Raw genomic sequence first — 19906 nt, 5'->3', positions numbered from 1 at the left:
GGACAATCTCAAGCATGACACAGCCGTAGCTCAAGGTGAGAGACACAATGGTTTTAAGGTGACTCCAAACAGCTCCTCTGCCAATGTTGCCCAAACACATGGCCATGTGAACACATAACATGGTCTCATGAGCACAGGTGACTTCCTCTAAGAACGAAAAGAGGACTCGGGTTCATGTTAAGGCCTTCACGTTTATTTTAACATCAAGTTTGAACAACAAACTGGCTTTTCCATAACATTTATCCTCAAAAACCATCTTGTTTCAAGTTAGCCTAGCAACCTGTGGCCTTCACAACTTAGGTCTGAACTGCATCTGTTTAATATTATTCTGCCAAGGGCCGGTCCCGCTTAGCAGAATGAAGGCTGCCTCTGAGACCCATTTTTCCAACTCCCAGCCCTGGCGCCTCTCCTTCTCTAGCAGCCCGGAATGGCTTACCGGCCCGCGTCTAGATTGTTGGGACCTGTTGGAGCTAGCCCGTGAATAAGTCAGAAGATGAAATTTGCTGGCTTTGAGACAAATGGCCAAGTCTTGGGGGATGCTGGATCCAGAACAAGGAGCTGGCTTTCCTCCAATTTATGGGCAGGTAGATGGGCTCCTAAGCAGTCGGGCCAGTCACATAGGTGGAGAGTAGCCAGCCTGAGAACGAGATGTCTGTAACTGCCCTCCACAGGGGACCGACAGCTAGAGGGAGAAGATCCATCACTGCCAGTTATGAAGACAGCTGGAAGCCTGTTCTAGGACACGGTTCAGCCGTTGAAAGAGGGTGTGGAATTTCAGGGAAATGCAGAGCGACAATCTTACATGAGGCTGACAAGACGCTCACTGCACACTGAGATTTCACTCATGCACATCTGGACTATGTGCAAGCCATTCGGTAACTTCATGTTTGGCCTGCAGCTTGATTTTTGAAGACATATCGGAAGGTCGTGTTAACATAGGAGAAAATGTCTCTCTCATGGGATTCAACTCTGGGGGCTTCTTCTCAAAAAATAAACAAGCGTAGCAGGGAAAAGGCAGGAATTATCTGAAAAAGGAATCCGACAGTTTCTATCCACGTGTCGCCAAAAGAATGAAAAGTCTCACCGATGTTTCCATAAAAATACACGTTAGGCTTTAAAAATTATTGTTGTTTAAAAGCTGATACCAGTGGCTTTTTGTGTAAAAGAATATAGGTCCTGAATGAAAGTACCAAGTCCAGTCAAAAGACATGTTGTGGAAATCAATGTTCTTGTCCTTCAAACCTATCAGGACAACTACACATCCAAAGACGTTGAGGGAAATGCAAGGGTTTGCAATCGTTTAAGAAAATAGCGCTTCACGAGTTTGCGATGAAGACATGGTGATGAATGTGCCACCACCAGACGCGAGAGATGGGCCCCAGATGAATTGTGCACATTCCCAAAGTCTCGAATATCCAGAACATACTTACACGCGTTGGGGAAGGGAGGAGGCTTTCTCATTAATTCTAGAAAGGAGGCGGCTCCCTGCAAAGGTATGGGTGCAGGGGGAGAGCTAATTAGCTTTACGGGTGGTTGCTGGTTCCCTTCTTGCCTTCTTTAAGATATTTCTGTCAAACAGCTCTTTCTCCCGGTAATGCACAGGTGGCCCTCGCAGGTACTTCTCCTCTGCTGCCTTGTAATCCAGCCCATCAAGTGCGGCGATGGCACAAATCATGGCTTCCGGGAGAAGAACTTCCAGAACAAAACTGACTTTGTCATCCCTTATCAGAGTCAGCATGGTCTTGTCAACTTGCTTGTAGATTTCTTGCAAATGCTTGGCCACGACTTCCAACTGATCGTCATCCTCCAGGTATGTTTCAACGCAGAGCACATCCCTGTGTGGGGTCAGAAACGCGGTCAGCCACCTGGACTGCTTCCTGCCTTGCAAGATGTCCAGAAGGTGGGGGTCGGCCCCCTTTCTCATCACGATGAAGTCCACCAGCTTCTGGTTGTCTCGGTCCCGAGCGGCCCTCATCCGGTCTGGGAGGATTTTCTTGCAAGGCCTCTTCCCGCCCAGGGAGGTCTCCTCCTCCCAGTCTTCCAGGTCTCCATAATTCACCTTTGGAAAGTCAACCTGCAGGTCTCCCTCTTGGATGGCTCTCCTGATTGGGTAGCTGACGTCTGCGGCGTAATAGTCCAGGAAAGAGCCCCGGAAAGAACCCCGGACCAGTCCTTCTCTGTAGTGGGAAATCAGTGAGAAGCACCAGTTGACACTTTGCTTGTAGGTCTTCTGGGCTCTCTTGAGCAGCGTCTCTTTCTCCTTACAATCCAGGTGCTTCAGCCTTCGAAGAGGAACTTGAATGCCCCGCTTTCCACGGTGCAGGTTGGCCTCAAGCAGGAGCACCCTTGCAGTCTTGTCTGTGTTGCTGACACTCTTGACCACTGCTGGCCAAAACGGATGATCTTGAAATTTGAACCAGACCATCGTTCCCCTTTCAATGGGACATGGCTCCTGTGGAAAAGCAAGGCTGGCGGGCTGCCCATCCTGTTTACCGCCAGCCCTTTGAACCATGGTGATGGGATTAGCAAGCTTAGCGTCAGCAGGGGTCTGAGGTCCTTGAGGTCGCCTCTGAAAATCTGTACCCGGAGGTTTCCTTTTTCTATTGGCAAGCCAGAGTGAAGAAGGCAGCCTGTGCTGATGGGACCCAGAGGATGTGGCCATGCCTGCCCAGCCTGGCTTCCAGGCACCCTCTCCTGGGTCCTGAACGTACCCCGAGAAGGGAGAACATTCTGGGGAAGCAATCAGGGTTTTCTTTGGGCGGCTATCCCTTGTCTCTTCCTTCAGAGCAGGGGGCGCAGGGCTGGTGAGACCTGGCGGCCGAGATGCACCCTCCTCCGTTACTGTGGGAGGCAGGGACATAAGAGTTGAGGCCTTTGCCCTTTTCTTGCCCTTTTTCTCACAACCATGCCACGAAAGTGTCAGGGAATCCTGGCAGGCTTGGGAGCTTTGCAACACCTGTGCTTGCATTCTACCTGGAGTAGGAGCAATGGCCATGAGCACCCGTGACCTGTCCCTGCCCAGGGCACCTGGAGTCAGATCAATGGCCATGCACGCTGGTGAGCTGTCACTGTGCAGGATGCCTGGAGTAGGATCGATGGCCATATGTGCCTGTGACCTGTCACCGTGCAGGGTGCCTGGAGTAGGAGCAATGGCCTTGCATTTCCGTGACCTGTCAGACCTGCCACCGCGCAGGGCAGCTGAAGTGGGAGCAATGGCCTTGCGTTTCCGTGACTTATCATCGCGCAGGACACCTGGAGGAGGACCAATAGCCGTTTGCACCTGGGAGCCGTCACCATGCAGGGCTCCTGGAGGAGAAGCAATGGCCGTGTGTACTGGTGACCCGTCACCATGCAGGGCGCCTGGAGAAGGAGCAGAGGCCCTGCATGCTGGCGACCTGTCAATGTACAGGGTGCCTGGAGTAGGAGCAATGGCCCTGCATGCTGGTGACCTGTCAACGCGCAGGGTGTCTGGAGTAGGAGCAATGGCCTTGCATTTCCGTGACCTGTCGGACCTGTGTCGGCGCAGGGCACCTGGAGTAGGAGCAGTGGCCTTGCATTTCCGTGATCTCTCAGACCCGCTACGGTGCAGGGCACCTGGAGTAGAAGCAATGGCCTTGTGTTTCCATGACCTGTCACCTCGCAGGGAACCTGCAGATGGGGCAATGGCCGTGCATGCTGTTGAGCTGTCACTGCGCATGGTGCCTGGAGTAGGAGCAATGGCCATGTGCGCCTGAGAGCCGTCCCCGTTCAGGGCACCTGGAGTAGAAGCAACGGCCGTGTGCACTGGTGACCTGTCACCATGCAGGGCGCCTGGAGAAGGAATAATGGACGTGCGCGCTGGTGAGCTCTTACCGTCCAGGGCGCCTGGAGTAGGAGCAATGGCTCTGCATGCTGGTGTCTTGTCAACGTGCAGGGTGTCGGGAGTAGGAGCAATGGCGTTGCGTTTCCTGTCATCTTGCAGGGCCCCTGGAGTAGGGGCAACGGCCGCGTGTGACGGCGGACTATCACTGCACATAGTGCCTGGAGTAGGAGTAATGGCCATGCGTGCTTGAGAGCCATCGTGGCCGTGCAGGGCGTCTGGAGTAGGGGCAATCCCTGTGCGTTCTCCCGAGCTGTCACCATGCAGGGTGCCTGAAGAAGGAGCAATGGTCGGGCATGCTGGTGAGCTGTCACCGTGCAGGGCACCTGGAGTAGGAGCAATGGCCATATAAGTCCGTGACCTGTCACCGTGCAGGGCCCCTGGAGTAGGAGCAATAGCCCTGCGTTTCCGTGACCTGCCACCACGCAGGGCCCCGGGAGTAATAGCGATGGCCCTGCGCTTCCTTGATTTGCCACCGAGCAGGGTGCCTGGAGTAGGTGCAAGGCCCATACCCACCCGTGACCTGTCCCTGCCCAGTGAACACGGAGTAGGGGCAATGCTCCTGCATGCCCGGGGCCTTTCACTGCACAAGGTGCCTGGAGCGGGGGCAGTGGCCCTGCTCACCCCTGACCTGTCACCGGGCAGGGCTCCTGGAGTAGGACCAGTGGCCGTGCGTTTTTGCGACCTGTCACCGCACAGCGTGCCTAGAGTAGGAGCAATGGCCCTGCACGCCGGTGACCTGTCACTGTGCAGGGCACCTGCAGGAGGGGCAACGCCTGTGCCCACCCGGGACCCAACCCCGAACAGTGTGGATGGACTAGGTGCAATGGCCCCGCCTGCCCGTGACCTGTCCCCGCGCAGGTCACCTGCAGTAGGGGCAATGCCCATGCCCACCTGTGACTCATCTCCACACAGTGCACATTGAGTAGGGCCAATGGCCCTGCGCGCCCGGGACCTTTCCCTGCACAAAGTGCCCGGAGTAGGGGCAATGGCCCTGCTCGCCCCTGACCTGTCAGTGCGTAGAGCTCCGGGAGTAGGACCAGCGGCTGTGAGTTCTTGTGACCTGTCACAGCACAGGGCGCCTGGAGTAGGAGCAACGGGCCTGCACGCCAGTGACCTGTCACCACGCAGGGCATCTGCAATAGGGGCAATGCCTGTGCCCACCCGTGACCCTATCTTGCACAATGCACATGTAGTAGGGGCAATGGCCCTGGCCCTGCGTGCTCGTGAACTGTCACCGCACAAAGCACCTGGGGTATGGGCAAGGCTGGTGTACGCCCGTGAATTTTCACCACGCAGGGTGCATGGAGTAGGAGCAATGGACGTGCGTGACCTTTCACCACGTAGGGCACCTGGAGTAGGGGCAACGCCCATGCCCACCCGTGACCTGTCCCAGCACAGTGTGCATGGAGTAGGGGCAATGGCCCTGCATGCCCATGACCTGTAACCTCACAGGGCACCTGGAGTAGGGACAATGGCCCTGCGCACCCATGACGTGTAACCTCGCAGGGCACATGGAGTAGGGGCAATGCTCTTTGGCATCCGTCACCTGACACCACGCAGGGCGCCTGGAGTAGGGGCAATGGCTCTGCGTTCCTGTGACCTGCCACCACGCCTGGCACCTAAAGTAGGGGCAATGGCCCTGCTCACCTGTGACCTGTCCCCGCACAGAGAGCCTGGTTTAGGGGCAGTGGCCCTGTGCACCCGTGACCTGTCACTGCACAGGCAGCCTGGGGTAGGGGCAATGGCCCTGTGCGCCCAAGACCCGTAACCTCGCAGGGCATTTGGAGTAGGGGCAATGGCCCTGTGTGTCCGTGACCTGCCACCGCGCATGGCTCCTGGAGTAGGGACAATGGCCCTGGGAGCCCCTGACCTGTCCCCGCGCAGGGCGCCTGGAGTAGGGGCAATGGCTGTGGGCTCCTGTGACCTCTCATCCCGCAGAGCATGCTTACTCTCTGAAGGGATCGTCGGTGATCTTGGGTTTTCCCTCTTCCCAAGACTCCTCCTTAAGTCGCCTTTGCATCTCCAGTCATCTTCATGAGGGACGGAACTGGCTGGTTTTTCGGGCACCTTCTGAGAAAGCTGAGAGGGCGTGGTGTTCTCTAGTTCATGTGTTTCCTTCCTCCACCCAGATTTGTTCTCTCGTTCAGAATCTCCAGGGCCACCTGAAGGGTTCCTCTGTACCCCATCTTCTCTCTGAGTGGGGCACTGAGCTTCGTCTGTGCCGCTGCAGAGGCGGCAATGTCTTCCATTTCAGACTTACTTGGGGTCTTCACGTCTGTGCTTTTCACCTTGATTTTTTCATCTACGGCGAGGATTTGAACTTCTAGAGAAATCGCCTTTTGGGGCTTCGTTTTTGGTGAAGTCCCACGTGTACACAAAACCTTTGCTGGCCATAGGCGGCCTTTCCAAGAGCATAGGACGTACTCAGAGTCCATGATGAGCTGAGTCGTGTGTGAACAGGTAGCTGAAGGAGGTCGAGGGGTCTGCTTGTCACACCCTCTGCTACTGCAGGTCACTCCTAAACCAAGCTGCTCTGCAGAGCATCCTTTGCCTTCGGACTGCAAAGGATGTGCAGTGTGGGTGGGCTGGGTTCCTCCTCCTGAATCTCCCTGAGGCACTTGAACTCGTGTTTCCAGTGGACAATACTGCAGTATGCTGCAACGTGGTAAAGGGAGAACGGAAATGTATCAGAAAAGCATCCTTTTGTGAAACGCGAAGCACCCTGCTCAGTGAGGTTGATAAAATAAGGAAGCATGACAAGCGAGTCTTAGACCGGAGGGATCGACAGATGGTAAGTATTTGGGATCATACAGAAGGTCCCCAGGAGCTTTATTACACACCAAACCCAAGGCCTTGTGCTAATTTTAACAATTCCATATTGAGGAACACCTGCATGGGGAGGTGGGTGTCCTGGCAGGGACCCCACGTTTCTTATTAAGTATTCTGAGCCTTTGGGCTCCTTGGGCAGAAACCTGGGGAAACGCTTCATGTTTTTATTTCTAGGGTGCTAGTATGGACCTGTGCTTCCCAGGAAGCCCGAGGAGGTCTCCCACATGCAGATGCTGGGTGTTGGCACCATATCATGTGCAAGAACACAAACATGTAACCCAGAGCTGCGTGGAGCTCATCCTGGTGATTACTGGCTACCATCGGTCGTGAAGATCACTGCAGGCAGCGGTCACTGGCTGCCATCTGCACCTCTCTACCATGGCTTTAAACTTTTGCCTCCCGACACCATCCGTGACTCTTATCCTGAAAACAAGTGTCTGTACAACTACGGGCAAGGAAAATTCCACCGTGAAATGTCGGCATGAAGTGAATGCAAGCGAATGTTTAGTAAATGGGGAAATCTTACCCAGTGTCACATGGATCGCGGCAGGTTTGGTTCTGTGAGCTGGATCTCTTGCTGCTCACACTGCAAGCACTGGTGTGCAGACCCTTCAACCCGACTCCGTGCCCCTGAAGTGCGCTGTTCTTCTGGCGACCCAGTGGCACCACGTGCAGATGCTCAGGACCTATGCACTCCTAATGTCAATCTGGAAACCCAAATACAGATAGGAAACTAAGCCAATCAAGTGATTTATCCTGTTCCCCTCCTCAACTCTCGAGTGCATGCCCTTTTCAGAAAGAACTGACATCTTCATCTCAGGCATCATGTGGATGTCATCTTTGTTTTCTTCCTTCATTTGCATCTCCAAAAATTTCCCTGTTACGCCACTTAGTGTATGCTAGTCTTTTTCTGTTTCAGAACCTTGGGAACTACTGCTTTCCTGACAGCATCCCCCTAAGACACATGGATTCCATATCAGCAGTCTTTCTCTCTCTCTCTCTCTCTCTCTCTCTCTCTCTCTCTCTCTCTCTGCCTCTCTCTGTCTCTCTCTCTGTCTCTGTGAAATGAAATGTACTCAATGAGATTGATAAAATGAGGAAACATGACAGGTGACTCTTGTCATTTTACTGTGTTTTTCTGATTCTCAAATAACATGAAATGGGTTAGCATGGAATATGAAATGTGTAGACAGACATATGAAAGGACACCACGTCACAGAAGCTCAGTCCACATGACAATGTGCCTGCTTCCAAGGCATGGCCGATGCATCCATGTGCACACACACACAACTGGAGCTCCTAACTTAAGAGCATAACTGGACACATTGTCTTGTGAATGCTCATGTTCCTACCTCATTTGTGTGAACGTCTGTACCGTGAGGCTTCCCTGATAGTTCCAAACTTTATTTAATGAAATGTCCCATATTATAGAAATGTGCACTGAAGATGCAACTCTTTTGTCAGTCCTTCACTTCCCACCTTCCACATCGAAATACTCTGCTAGCCTGTTGTTGTTTTCTATAGCCATTGTACAATATTTGGTACCGTGCAATATTGGGTATCATGGCTCATTTACATATTTTAGCTCATGCATTGTGGACTTCAAATTACAGGTTTCATGGGCCAAAAATTATTTCCTTAACAAATGCATGTGTGTGTGTCTTTGTTCACGGGCACTGGTAGATGTAATATGACATGTGTAATGATGATGAGATATACATGCTTTAGGGAAAAGTTGCACAAAACCTTTCTTAGATGAGGGTATGTGAACGTACGGGTTTAATGCCCTCTTCTTTAGATAACTCAGAGTACTGGGCTGTCAAGCACAGGTGTCACCTGTGGACCCAGAACAAAAGTGAGAAGGAATCACCAATGACCCTGGCACTTCAATCTCCCCTTAACTGAAACTGCCAGCCCATGTCACAAAACAGGTGTGACTGGGCACCCTCAAGCCCAAGTCAATGCCTACCACATCCCCAAATGCAGTCTCTCCTCTCTTCCTCTCTCTCTCTGTCTCCACACACACACATAAGCACACACACACACACACAAGCACACACACACACACACACGTTGGAAACTCAAGGAGCCTGGCATTGATGCATAGAATCCATGCTCACTGCCTCTACACATTCCTGTAAATGTTTCTGCTTCCAGTACAAATGCTGTTTTCTTCCTCGTTTAGTTCCTTATTTTAAACATAGACAGGAAAACATCTAAAGGGATGTCTAAAATTTCTAAATAGAAAATATTGTAAGCATCACCCATCCAATCACCCAGAAATGCTTATATGAGTCCACACACTCCAGAATTTTTGTCCTGTTGATATACGTATATTTCTTTTCTTTTCTTTTCTTTTTATTTATTTTTATTTATTATTATTATTATTATTTTTCTTTTGAGATGCAGTCTCATTCTGTCTCCCAGGCTGGAGTGCAGTAGCGCGAGCTTGGCTCACTGCAAGCTCCACCTCCCAGGTTCAAGCCATTCTCCTGCCTCAGCCTCCCGAGTACCTGGGACTACAGGCGCCCGCCACCATGCCTGGCTAATTTTTTGTATTTTTAGTAGAGGGGGGATTTCAACATGTTAGTTAGAAATAGAGCAAGATAGCTAGATAGGTCTACATCTATCTCTGTCTAGGTTTACCTTTATCTGTCTATATTGCAGATCCAGCTAGATCATGATATGCAAATATTGATCTACTTCCGCATACCAGGATCCACGAGATACAAATGGAACATTCACTAAGCCCAACTCATTTTTGTGAATGAACCCAAGTTCTCAGAGTATTGAATGAGTAGGACAATGTGTTTAATATTTTATTTCAAAATGAAATCAAACTCTGCCTGCACAATACGACTAAGCAGATGAAAATAAAAGGAAAATGGGATAAATAGTAAGTCTACAATCTATAGCATCATAGTCCATTTTAGGTCCCTAAATAAATTATCAGTAGAGTATTTTCCAGTTTTGGTGTATAACTTTTGTTCTATTCCATTTGCTCTTTAGTTGAGGGATGAAAGAATTGGAAGACCATGAGCTTTTATTTCTGCCATCGACAGCCATGATTTGGGGGACAATCGTTTTGGAAGCCCTCTGTTAATTCCTTTCTCAAGTGAGGGCTTCATTTACTTTTTAGGAACAAGTAAAAGAACACAGTTCCCAGCAGCTCTTCTCAAAGTGGGGTCCCTTTCCTGACGTGGTCCCCCTCCCACTGAGAAGCAGGCATCCTCCCTCCAGCACCCCTCCCTAGCATTACCAGAGCTTTGTGGAGCTCCTGTCGGCTGCTAGGTGTGTGACTTTAGACCCTCCCCAAAACGGGTATTTCCTTCAAACGATGAGCTGGCGGCATCCTTTATTACAATAAAGGCACCGTGTATTAAATGGTTTCTCTAAAGGAAGTGCATTCTTGTGTATTCCTACACCTTCCCTTTGCGCAGGTGAATTGCACATCAACTTTCAACCTATCTTTAGAGACAGGTCTCACGCTTCCCTAGGGTTTGCAGTGCACTTGTAGCACCATTGGGTGAGAATTGGTATCAGTCCAGTTTTCCTGTTATTCTGTTCACTAATTGCAAGCATGAATAGAGAATGCAGTTAGTGAACAATTGCACCGCTCTCCGACCTGGAGAGCAGAGCCTTTTGGTAGACAATAGGAACACAATGGTCCGCCCTGGTGAAGGAGCCTGTGTTTTTCGCTTCTGTCATGGAGAAGGGGCCCTCACTGATTTTCACTCAATTCACCTCCTTGTAGTTAGCAGAGCGAGACCAGGAACTTTGCCTTTTACAGAACATGGGTCTCAAGGGTCAGCCACCCAGAATGAGCATAGCATGAGTCCCGGCTTGCTCAAAGTGACGGGAGGCCTTCCAGTACTAGCCATCCTAGCTCGTCATTTGCCGGCATCAAATTTCCCTCTCCTAATGTATGCGTCCTAAGTTCTTACAACGAGGAGGCGAGTAAATTTCCATCCTGACGGGGACCTGCGACATTCCTTTAAGGTCAGAAATCCTTGGGGATCTCTGCTTTAAAGGACTGACTCTGGTGACAATGCTCTGGCTCAACACGTGTCACCTCAGGACAGTGAGTCAGGTCTAAGGATGACGCGCTACTCAATCCCCTCAGCCCCGGTTCCTCAGGAGTTGCCAACCTCCATTATGAACAGGAGGGATGAGAGCCCTGAGTAGTCAACTCAATGCCACACCCACACACACCCTCACACACACACACACACATCCTCACACACACATCACACACACACACCCTCACCCACACACACACATCCTCACACACACACATCCTCACACACAAACACGCGCACACACTTGCACACATACCCACACACATCCTCACACACACACATCCACACACACACACACATCCACACACACACACCCAAACACACACACGTCCTCACACACACACACACGCACACACATACACACGTATCCACACACATCCTCACAAACACACATCCACACACCCTCACACACTGTCACACACACACAGACATCCTCACACACACACCCTCCCCTCCCCCCCCGCCCTCCCCACTGTCACATCGATAGCAGACACCTACTAGTCTTGACGTTCCTACAGCTATTCCAGCTGTCCGCTCTGTAAATATCCTTGTGATATGTGTCTGCCGCCGGGAAAGAAACGTTTACCTTGGTTGTCATAGAAACCAGAGTGTCGTCCGGATGTTCTCCTGGATGACGACTTGCTACGGCGAGCAGGAAACGCCAATACACCCCCGAGGCTCAGGGTCGATCTGGAGCTCACTCAGTCACATCCCGCCTCATCTCACGCGGGAACCAAGAAAGGATTCGCAACATGGCTGGGAATTCTCCTTGGCCTAGGCGCTGGGGGCAGGGGAGGTGTCACAGAACGGGTCGTGGAGGGAGGCAAGTGAAGGCGTCACAGGTTTTGTTCTCTCTTGAGGCACAGGGACGCAGGATCCAGGTCCGGCGAGGGGCCACCTTTCCCACCGCCAGAACACAGGAGGCCAGGTACTTTTGTGTGCCTGTAGCTTAGCTCACACCCAGAACATGCGGTATTCGGTTTTCCATTCCTGACTTAGCTCACTTAGGGTAATGGCCTGCAGTTGCATCCAAGTTGCCGCAAAAGACACGATTTTGTTCTCTCTTTTTTTTTAATGCCTGACTAGTATTTCACGGTGTATAAACACATTTTCTTCCTCCACTCATCGGTCGATGGGCACTTAGGTGGATGCCACATGTTGGCGATTGTGAATTGTGCTGCGATAAACATGCATGTGCAGCTGCCTTTTTCACATAATGACTTCATTTCCGTTGAGCAGATACCCAGTCGTGGGGATTGCTGGATCGTATGGTGTATCGACTATTAGTTCTGTTGTCCATAGGGGTCGGACTTATTTACATTCCCACCAGCAGCATAAAAGCATTCTTTTTCACCAACACTTGCACCAACATCTATTGTTTATTGACTTTTTAATCACGGCCATTCTGGCTGGGGTAAGGTGCTGTCTCACCCTGGTGTTCATTGGTGTTTCCTTGATGATGAGCAATGTTGAACATTTTTTCAAAAATGTCTTGGCCATTTGTATACCTTCTTTTGAGAAATGTCTGTTCACGTCATTTGCCCACGTTTTAATGGGATTGTTTGTTCTTTCTCCTTGCTGATTTTGTAGAGTTCCTTGTAGATTCTGCATATTAGTTCTTTGTAGCAAGCACATTTTGCAAATATTTTCTTCCATTCTTCAGGTTGCCTTGTTACTCTATTGATCATTTCTTGGCATATTTCTTTCGATACTTGTTTTGTTTTCAAAAGCCGACTTCTTTTCATGGACCACATTTGTATGTAAACATGAATGAACTGGAGATTATTTTTAAACGAAAATTTCTTTTTAATGGTCGCTTAGATTTTCTCGGAATACTTGAACATGTATTGCCTGGGTCTAAGAATTGTTATTTTTATTTTTATTTATTTATTTTTTTTGAGACGGAGTCTCGCTCTGTCGCCCAGGCTGGAGTGCAGTGGCCTGATCTCAGCTCACTGCAAGCTCCGCCTCCCGGGTTTACGCCATTCTCCTGCCTCAGCCTCCCGAGTAGCTGGGACTACAGGCGCCCGCCACCTTGCCTGGCTAGTTTTTTGTATTTTTTAGTAGAGACGGGGTTTCACCGTGTTAGCCAGGATGGTCTCAATCTCCTGACCTCGTGATCCACCCGTCTCGGCCTCCCAAAGTGCTGGGATTACAGGCGTGAGCCACCGTGCCCGGCATGAATTGTTATTTTTAAAAGAAATATTTCTTGAAGTGAAACTCAGAAAACATAAAATTAGCTTTTTAAGCATACCATTTGGTGGCATAAAGTATATTCACAGTTTTGTAAAATCATCACCTCTGTCTATTTACACAACATTTGCATCAGTCCCAGGGGAAACCCTGTACCCATTAGGCAGTCACTACTGATTCCCACCTCCCTCCATTCCTGGCAGCCACTCATCCGCTTTGTTATCAGATGACATGATAACTGCCTGATTTCTAAGTATTGCTAATCCTTAACATTTGCCTCTTCTGGACATTCCGTATAAATGGAATCATAGGGTACGTGAACTTTTGTGTCTGGCTTATTTCACGTAACACGGTTTCCAAGTTCATCCATGTTGTACCATGTATCAGAGCGTCATTCTTTCTTCTAGCTATGGAATATCCCATTAGGTGGATCCATCATGTTGTGTTCATCCATTTATCTGTCGGTGGTAATGTGGGATGCTCCTGTTGGGCTGTCGTCAATGGTGCTGTTATGAACATTCAGACACGTGTATTTGCTTGAATGTCCGTTTTAAATTTTTCGGCATGTATCTAGGAGTGGAATGATGGTGTCATATGTTAATTACTTTCAACCTTTTGAGGAACCACCAAACTGTTTTTCATAGTAGCCACACCATTTTACATTCCCACCAGCAGTGTATAAGGCTTGCAGTTTCTCCACATCTTAACAACAACAATTTTTGTCTTCCTTTTAAAACTAAACATCCTGGGGGGTGGTTAGCTGGTAGGATGGTGGTTTGATTTGCATTTCCCTAAGAGTAATGATGTCGAGCCTATGTTCTCTGTCCCTATACCCTTGCACATGCCTGGATCCTATTTTGGGTATTGCATGGGCCATCTTTTCCATCCTCGTTCATCTGTTATACTCCTACCCATATCTCATCTCAGTATCCATCAGCAATATCTAATCTGCTGAGCACTTCTCTAAAACCAGACTCTCACCTTGATTTCTTTGAGACTATGAATGAAATATAACAAAGCGTGATATTTAGGCTGTCAAATTGTCTTGACAAAGTTCTGCACCACGGGCTCCTAAAACAGTGAGAAAATGTTTTGTCGCGAGTCTAGGTAATTAGAAGGAGTAAATTGGCAGTGATCAAGGTGGAGAAGTATTAGCAATGTGCTGTTCTTAGAATTAGCACCCAGATGAGTTAGGAAACATTGATGTATCTATGGTATATAGACATCTATGGATTACTTCGTGGAGCACGTAGTGAAATCTCCAAATATTTTCAGACTAGTTTATGCCTTTTCCAGTAGTAACATGCCATTGTGACAGAGATCAAACTGAGTCAATGTTTAGCATGAATAAGTGAAATGAGAGATATTTTTTAGTAAAGTTACCATAGGAAACCACATTTTATTATATGATCTCACGAAGGGTCAGTAGTACAGCAAGGGCTCTGGTGGCCATTGCCCATTGTTCCTCACCGAACGCATTGGTGGCTTTCTGTGAGGCAGTGAAATGCTGATGGTCACAAGCAAGTGAATTCAAAGGGAATGGCACACGGTAGCCTTACCTTTAACCTGTTACTTGTACAGGCAGTGGGAAAGCACGATCAGAGTGAATACAATCTTGAAGACTTTGTTTGCTAAATGTAGATGAAAGAAAGAAAATGCGTGATTAAAAACAGAAAGAAACTTGCAGAGCTGGTAGCAAACAAAGACAGGTACCAAAGTTAAATACAACTTTAGAAGATGTAAAGACAATCTATAGCTATATCTATCTGAGTCTATAGTTATGTCTTTCTCTATACCTACACCTTTATCTATCTAGAGAGAGAAAAGGTTGAAATAAATAATACCCTTGATTTTAAATGGAATATTATATCTGATTGATGGAAATATGTGTGAATTTAATTTCTTTTATAAATTGTTTTTATAACATTTTACATTGAAGATGTATTATTTTTATAACTAGACCAAAGACTTGAAAGTTGAATTTAAGTTACCTTAGAGAGCCTCATATTATAATATTTATTTATTTGTTATTAATTTTAATTTTTGTATTTTGTATACAAATTTATGGGTACCTGTGAAATTTTGTTACATGTATACAATGTGTAGTGATGAAGTCAGGATATTTGGGGTGTCCATCACCTGAGTACAATACAGTTTTGTGAAGGACCGTCACTCTACTCTGCTCTCAAACATGGAATTGATTGCTTCTATCTCACTGTAGGTTTTTTCCCTTCAACGCACTTCTCTGCATCCTTCTCCTGCTGAATCTCTCTTCCCAGTCTCTGTTCTCTATCTCTCCATTCTCTACCTCCATGCGATCAAATGTTTTAGCTTCCACATATAAGTGAGGACATGTTATATTTGTCTTTTTATGCCTGTGTTATTTCGCTGACAATAATGACCTCTACTTCCATCTATGCTGCTGCAAATAACATGATTTCATTCCTTTTTGTAGGAATAATTGTGTTACACACACACACACAAATACACACACGTATATGTATACATATATATACCATCTTGTTAAAAAAACCATTCATCTGTTGATGTTGATGGACACTAAAGTTGATTCCACATCTTTGCTATTGTGAGTAGTGCTATAGTAAACATGCAAGAGCAGGTAGTTTTTGATACATTGATTTCTTTTCCTTTTGGTAGATACCCAGTCGTGGGATTGCTGCATTGAATGGTACTTCTGTTTTCAGTTTTGTTGAGAAATCGCCATACTGCTTTCCATGGCGGCTGTAGTAGTTTACACTCCCACCAACAGGTTGTAAGAATTCCCTTTGCTCCACATTCTTGCCAACCTCTGTTATTTTTTTGTTTTTTAAATAGTGGCCATTCTGTATGGGAAGAGATGATATGTCATTGTGGTTTTCGTTTGCATTTCTGTGGTGATTAGCGAAATTAGACCCGTGTCTCTCACCATATACAAAAATCAACTCAAAATAGAATAAAGAGTTACATAAAAGACCCGAAGATATAGAAATACTAGAAGAAAACCTAGGGAAAACTCTCTTGGGCACCAGTCTAGGCAAAGAATTCCTAAGACTTTGAAAACACAGGCAACAAAGACAACCAAATATAGACAAATATAGTGCATACAACTGAAAAGCTTTTGCACAGCAAAAGACACAATCAGCAGAGTACAGAAACAACCTGTTGAATGGGAGAAGATATTTGCAAACTAATCATCCGACAGGTGGCTAATATCCAGAACATACAAGGAACTCAAACTTCTCGACAGGAGAAAAATAATCCCCTAAAAAAGTCGGCCAAGGATCTGAATTGACATTTCCCAAAAGAAGACATACAAATGTCCCACAGGTGCATGAAAATGTGATTCACATCAGTAATCATTGGAGAAATGGGGATCAAAACCCATATTATTGTATTAGTGGAAATCAGAGGGCTCTTTATTAGCTAACTTCTGAAAGACTAACTTTACAAATTCGTTAAATGCAGCATTGTTAGAAGTCATAAACTTGGTGTAATGATCTGTAGAGGGGGAATAATCCAGTACCTGTGTTTTCCTGCCCTTAGATGAGAATGGAAATGTGTCCGTTTGATTTGCTCTCAAAACTGTTATATAGGCAAGTTCTACTTTGTGCTAGAGATGTCGTAAAATGATGTAATTCAATCTTGAATATCCATGGAGTAGAGACTCCATTCATATCCTGTTTTTTAAATTTCTTTCTCATTTTTCACATTTTCAATAGTTTCCTAATCTCCATGGACTGTATTTGCAAAAAGAAGACAAGGGTGTCCAAAAGCCACCAGATGGAGGTGTTGAGCTGCCATTATTAACGTCAGCCAGGCAGTTCCTGACACAGTGTGTGGGTATGAGAACAACCTGGATAACTTATTACTAATGCAGATTTCAGATTCCTCCCACAGAGTTCATTTGGTAGGCCTGAATAGGACCATGAAATCCAAATTTTCCCAATTCCCTTTCCCTGTGATCCTGATACAGGCTGGTCCACAAGCCACACTTTGAGAAACTTTGATTTCAATGGTAATGGTAGTTATGGCCATATATAAACATGTATAGAGAAATAGTATATGACTGGAAGAGAATTGAGTAACACCAAATCCCTGGAAATTCCATCTTGAAAGGGCCCCGTGGAGAAGGTGCTGCTAGTAAAGATATTGAGACGTGGCCAAAATGAAGAGAATAACAGTAGATGGTGGTGTTATGGAAGACAAAGGAAGACAAAAGGAGTGGAAAGAGAAAAAGAGGAGAGTGCTCGACAGTGTTGACTGAAGCTGAGAATCAACTGAGATGAGGGCCAGAGAATGTCCATCAGATCTAGTCACATGGAGGTCAATAGTGACTTTTGAGGGAGAGTCCTTTTAGGAGAGATGTGTGGACCCATGTTGGTTTCTGGTGGGTTACAGAAAACGCGAGAGGTGAGGCAATAGAGACACCAAGCAGAGATAATCCTTTGGAAACTTTGACACATAGAGTAAGAGAGTGGTGGGAACTACATTGGTTGTGCATAAGGCTCAGGAATTTTCAAGTTGAAGGAGATTCGAGTATGCGCAAACGGGAATAAGAAGGATGGAAAGAGAAAGACACACAGAAGATAGAGGGAGGGGAAAGATAATGGATAAACTAATGGATAGCATGAGGTTCCTGGAAGATAGGAGGCCATGGAACTTATAACACTGGGGCAGGGACATCTCTCCTCTTCTAACAGGGGGACAGACAGGGCACAGATGCAGGTAGTTTGTAGGTTTGATGGCAGATGTTTTAGGGGTTTTCATCTGAATTGTTCCGTCACAAAAACAGGAAGTCAATTGGTGTGTGTGACAGGGAGTTGTGAGTGGAAGTAGCAAAATTGAAGGGTGAGTAGAGCAGACAAGAGAGAGAAAGTGATGATCCTATAAGACAGAGATAGAGAGACCCAAAACAGAAGAGTCAGGTAACAGGAGGAAATGTAGAGAAATGGAGTGGGTAGTGAACAAGTAAGAGATACTGGGAGAAAGCTGGCAGCTGTCATGAAGCTCTCCCAAGGGGACTTGGGAGAAATAGAGCTCTGGTTAAAGGCGAGGATTTCCTCTGTGGCTGAAAATAAAAATCATCATGTAGTTTTGGGGGGGGCTTAATGGAGGTGAGTCATCTGTGACCCAAGGATGCGACTTAGTGTTGCTTAAGTTGAGACTGGAGGATCCACGTTCAAGATGGCTTGCTCTCATGGCTGGCAAGCTGCAGCTGGTTATTTGCTGGAAACTCAGCTGAGGCTGGAGGCCTCTGATGCTCTCCATGGGTTTCTCCACAGGCTGCTTGAGCTTCCTCAAAGCATAATGGGTGGGTTCCCAGATCAAGTGTCCCAAAGGAGCAAGGCGGAGTTTCATGGCATTTTTGTGCCCTAGTCTCCACAGATACAAATCCTCACTTGTGTGGTCCTCTCTCACACTCAGCAGCTTCATATCCTGCCTCAGTGGAAGAGAAGGACATATAGGCTACAGTTCTTGATAGGAGCAGGGCCCCAGGTCACATAGAAAGAAGAGCTTATGGAAAGAAGGTGGTACTGTGGCCATCTTCAGAAAATGCAATTTGCCACAACCAGTTAAATGGTTAAAAAGGAATAACACTGTAACTTAAAAAAATTTTAAATTTTAACTTTAAAATTTTTCTGTGTACATAGTAGGTGTATATATTTATGGGGTACATGAGATTTGTTTGTTTCTGTTTGAGACAGCACCCTGGCTCTGATTTCCCAGTTTTACTACCACTGTGGGTTCACAGCTCACTGAAGCCTTGATTTCCCAGACTCACATGATCCTCCTGTCTCAGCCTCCTGAGTCACTGGGACTACCAGGACATGCCATCATGCCTAGCTAATCTTCTTATTTTGGGTAGAAACAGGATCTCTCTGTGGTACTCAGTCTGGTCTTGAGCTCCTGGGCTTAAGTGATCCTTCCACCTCAGCCTCCCAAAGCGCTGGGACTACAAGAGTGAGCCACTGCACACAGCCCACCGTAACACTTTAAACATGTTTGAAAAGGTAGAACTAATATACATGTATTGAAACTACAACATGATACTAGAAAATGCACTTTCTCAAGTGTACAAACATTTACAAGAATTGATCATATATGAGGTCACAAAGAAAACATTAGTAAGTTCCACGAAATAGAGATATCACAAACTACTGCTGTGATAGTAGTAAAATACAACTCAAAGCTGTAAAAAAGTCCACATGCCCCAGAACGCATAAAAATCATCTGTTAAAGAAATATTAGGTGCTAGCTGATATATGAGGAGAAATTATTTAATTTCTGATAAATTATAATAAACCCTACAGATTTGAATTTATGAGATATATTTAAAGAGGTGATCAGAGAAAAGTAGACCGCTTTGAATACTCATAACCATGACAATGGGAGTATAAAAATGAATCAGTGACATTTCTAACTTGAGGGCTAGACATAAAACAAAGTTAAAAGAAAGCACAAATAAGTAATAATGTTAATATATAAAGCAGACATTAATGAGGGAGAAACAGAAATAGAAGACAAAATAATGAAAGGTGTCTTTTTAAATCAATGAGGCAGATGAAGCAGTAGCTAATTGAATCAAAGATTCAGAGATAGTGTGTCTATATATATAATAGGTACACAGACAGGTAGATAGGTAGGTAGGTAGATAGATAACTGGATAGACAGGGGGAGAGAGAGAGAGAGGGAGAGAGAGAGAGAGAGAGAGAGAGAGAGATGATAAATAGATGTTTGCACAGAAGAAACAGAAATACCAGCATACCCTGTTTCATTGTGCTTTACTGCACATTGCCTATACGGCTTGTTTTTGAAGGCTCCTAATGATCCTGATTTGAATAATCTGTGGGCACCGTTTTTCACAGCATGTGCTCACCTTGTGTCTCTGTGTCACATTTTGGTAATTCTTACAATATCTCAAATTTTCACTAGGATTATATCT

The 19906-nt window shown here is 46.7% G+C and overlaps 3 protein-coding genes and 1 long non-coding RNA gene across 8 annotated transcripts in view; 1 reads left to right on the top strand and 3 right to left on the bottom strand.

Moving 5' to 3' along the window:
• CETN2 (centrin 2) overlaps positions 1-19906 on the top strand; it is a 628428-nt gene that overhangs the window by 230546 nt on the left and 377976 nt on the right. The window lies entirely within an intron of this gene.
• Positions 1-19906, bottom strand: part of LOC126945446 (uncharacterized) — a 430470-nt gene that overhangs the window by 242936 nt on the left and 167628 nt on the right. The gene's annotated exons all lie outside the window — the stretch shown is intronic.
• Positions 1-19906, bottom strand: part of ZFP92 (ZFP92 zinc finger protein) — a 294607-nt gene that overhangs the window by 161475 nt on the left and 113226 nt on the right. The gene's annotated exons all lie outside the window — the stretch shown is intronic.
• Positions 1019-6321, bottom strand: LOC126945376 (PWWP domain-containing DNA repair factor 3B-like). Its single transcript, XM_050775312.1, is given in 3 exon segments — positions 1019-4185; positions 5812-5973; positions 5976-6321. Coding segments are annotated over 3 exon segments (3156 nt in total). The 5' UTR covers positions 6298-6321; the 3' UTR covers positions 1019-1513.

This window comes from Macaca thibetana, chromosome X, assembly GCF_024542745.1.
Source record: "Macaca thibetana thibetana isolate TM-01 chromosome X, ASM2454274v1, whole genome shotgun sequence".
NCBI classification, from domain to species: domain Eukaryota; kingdom Metazoa; phylum Chordata; class Mammalia; order Primates; family Cercopithecidae; genus Macaca; species Macaca thibetana.
This window is presented reverse-complemented; position numbering and strand designations above follow the sequence as displayed.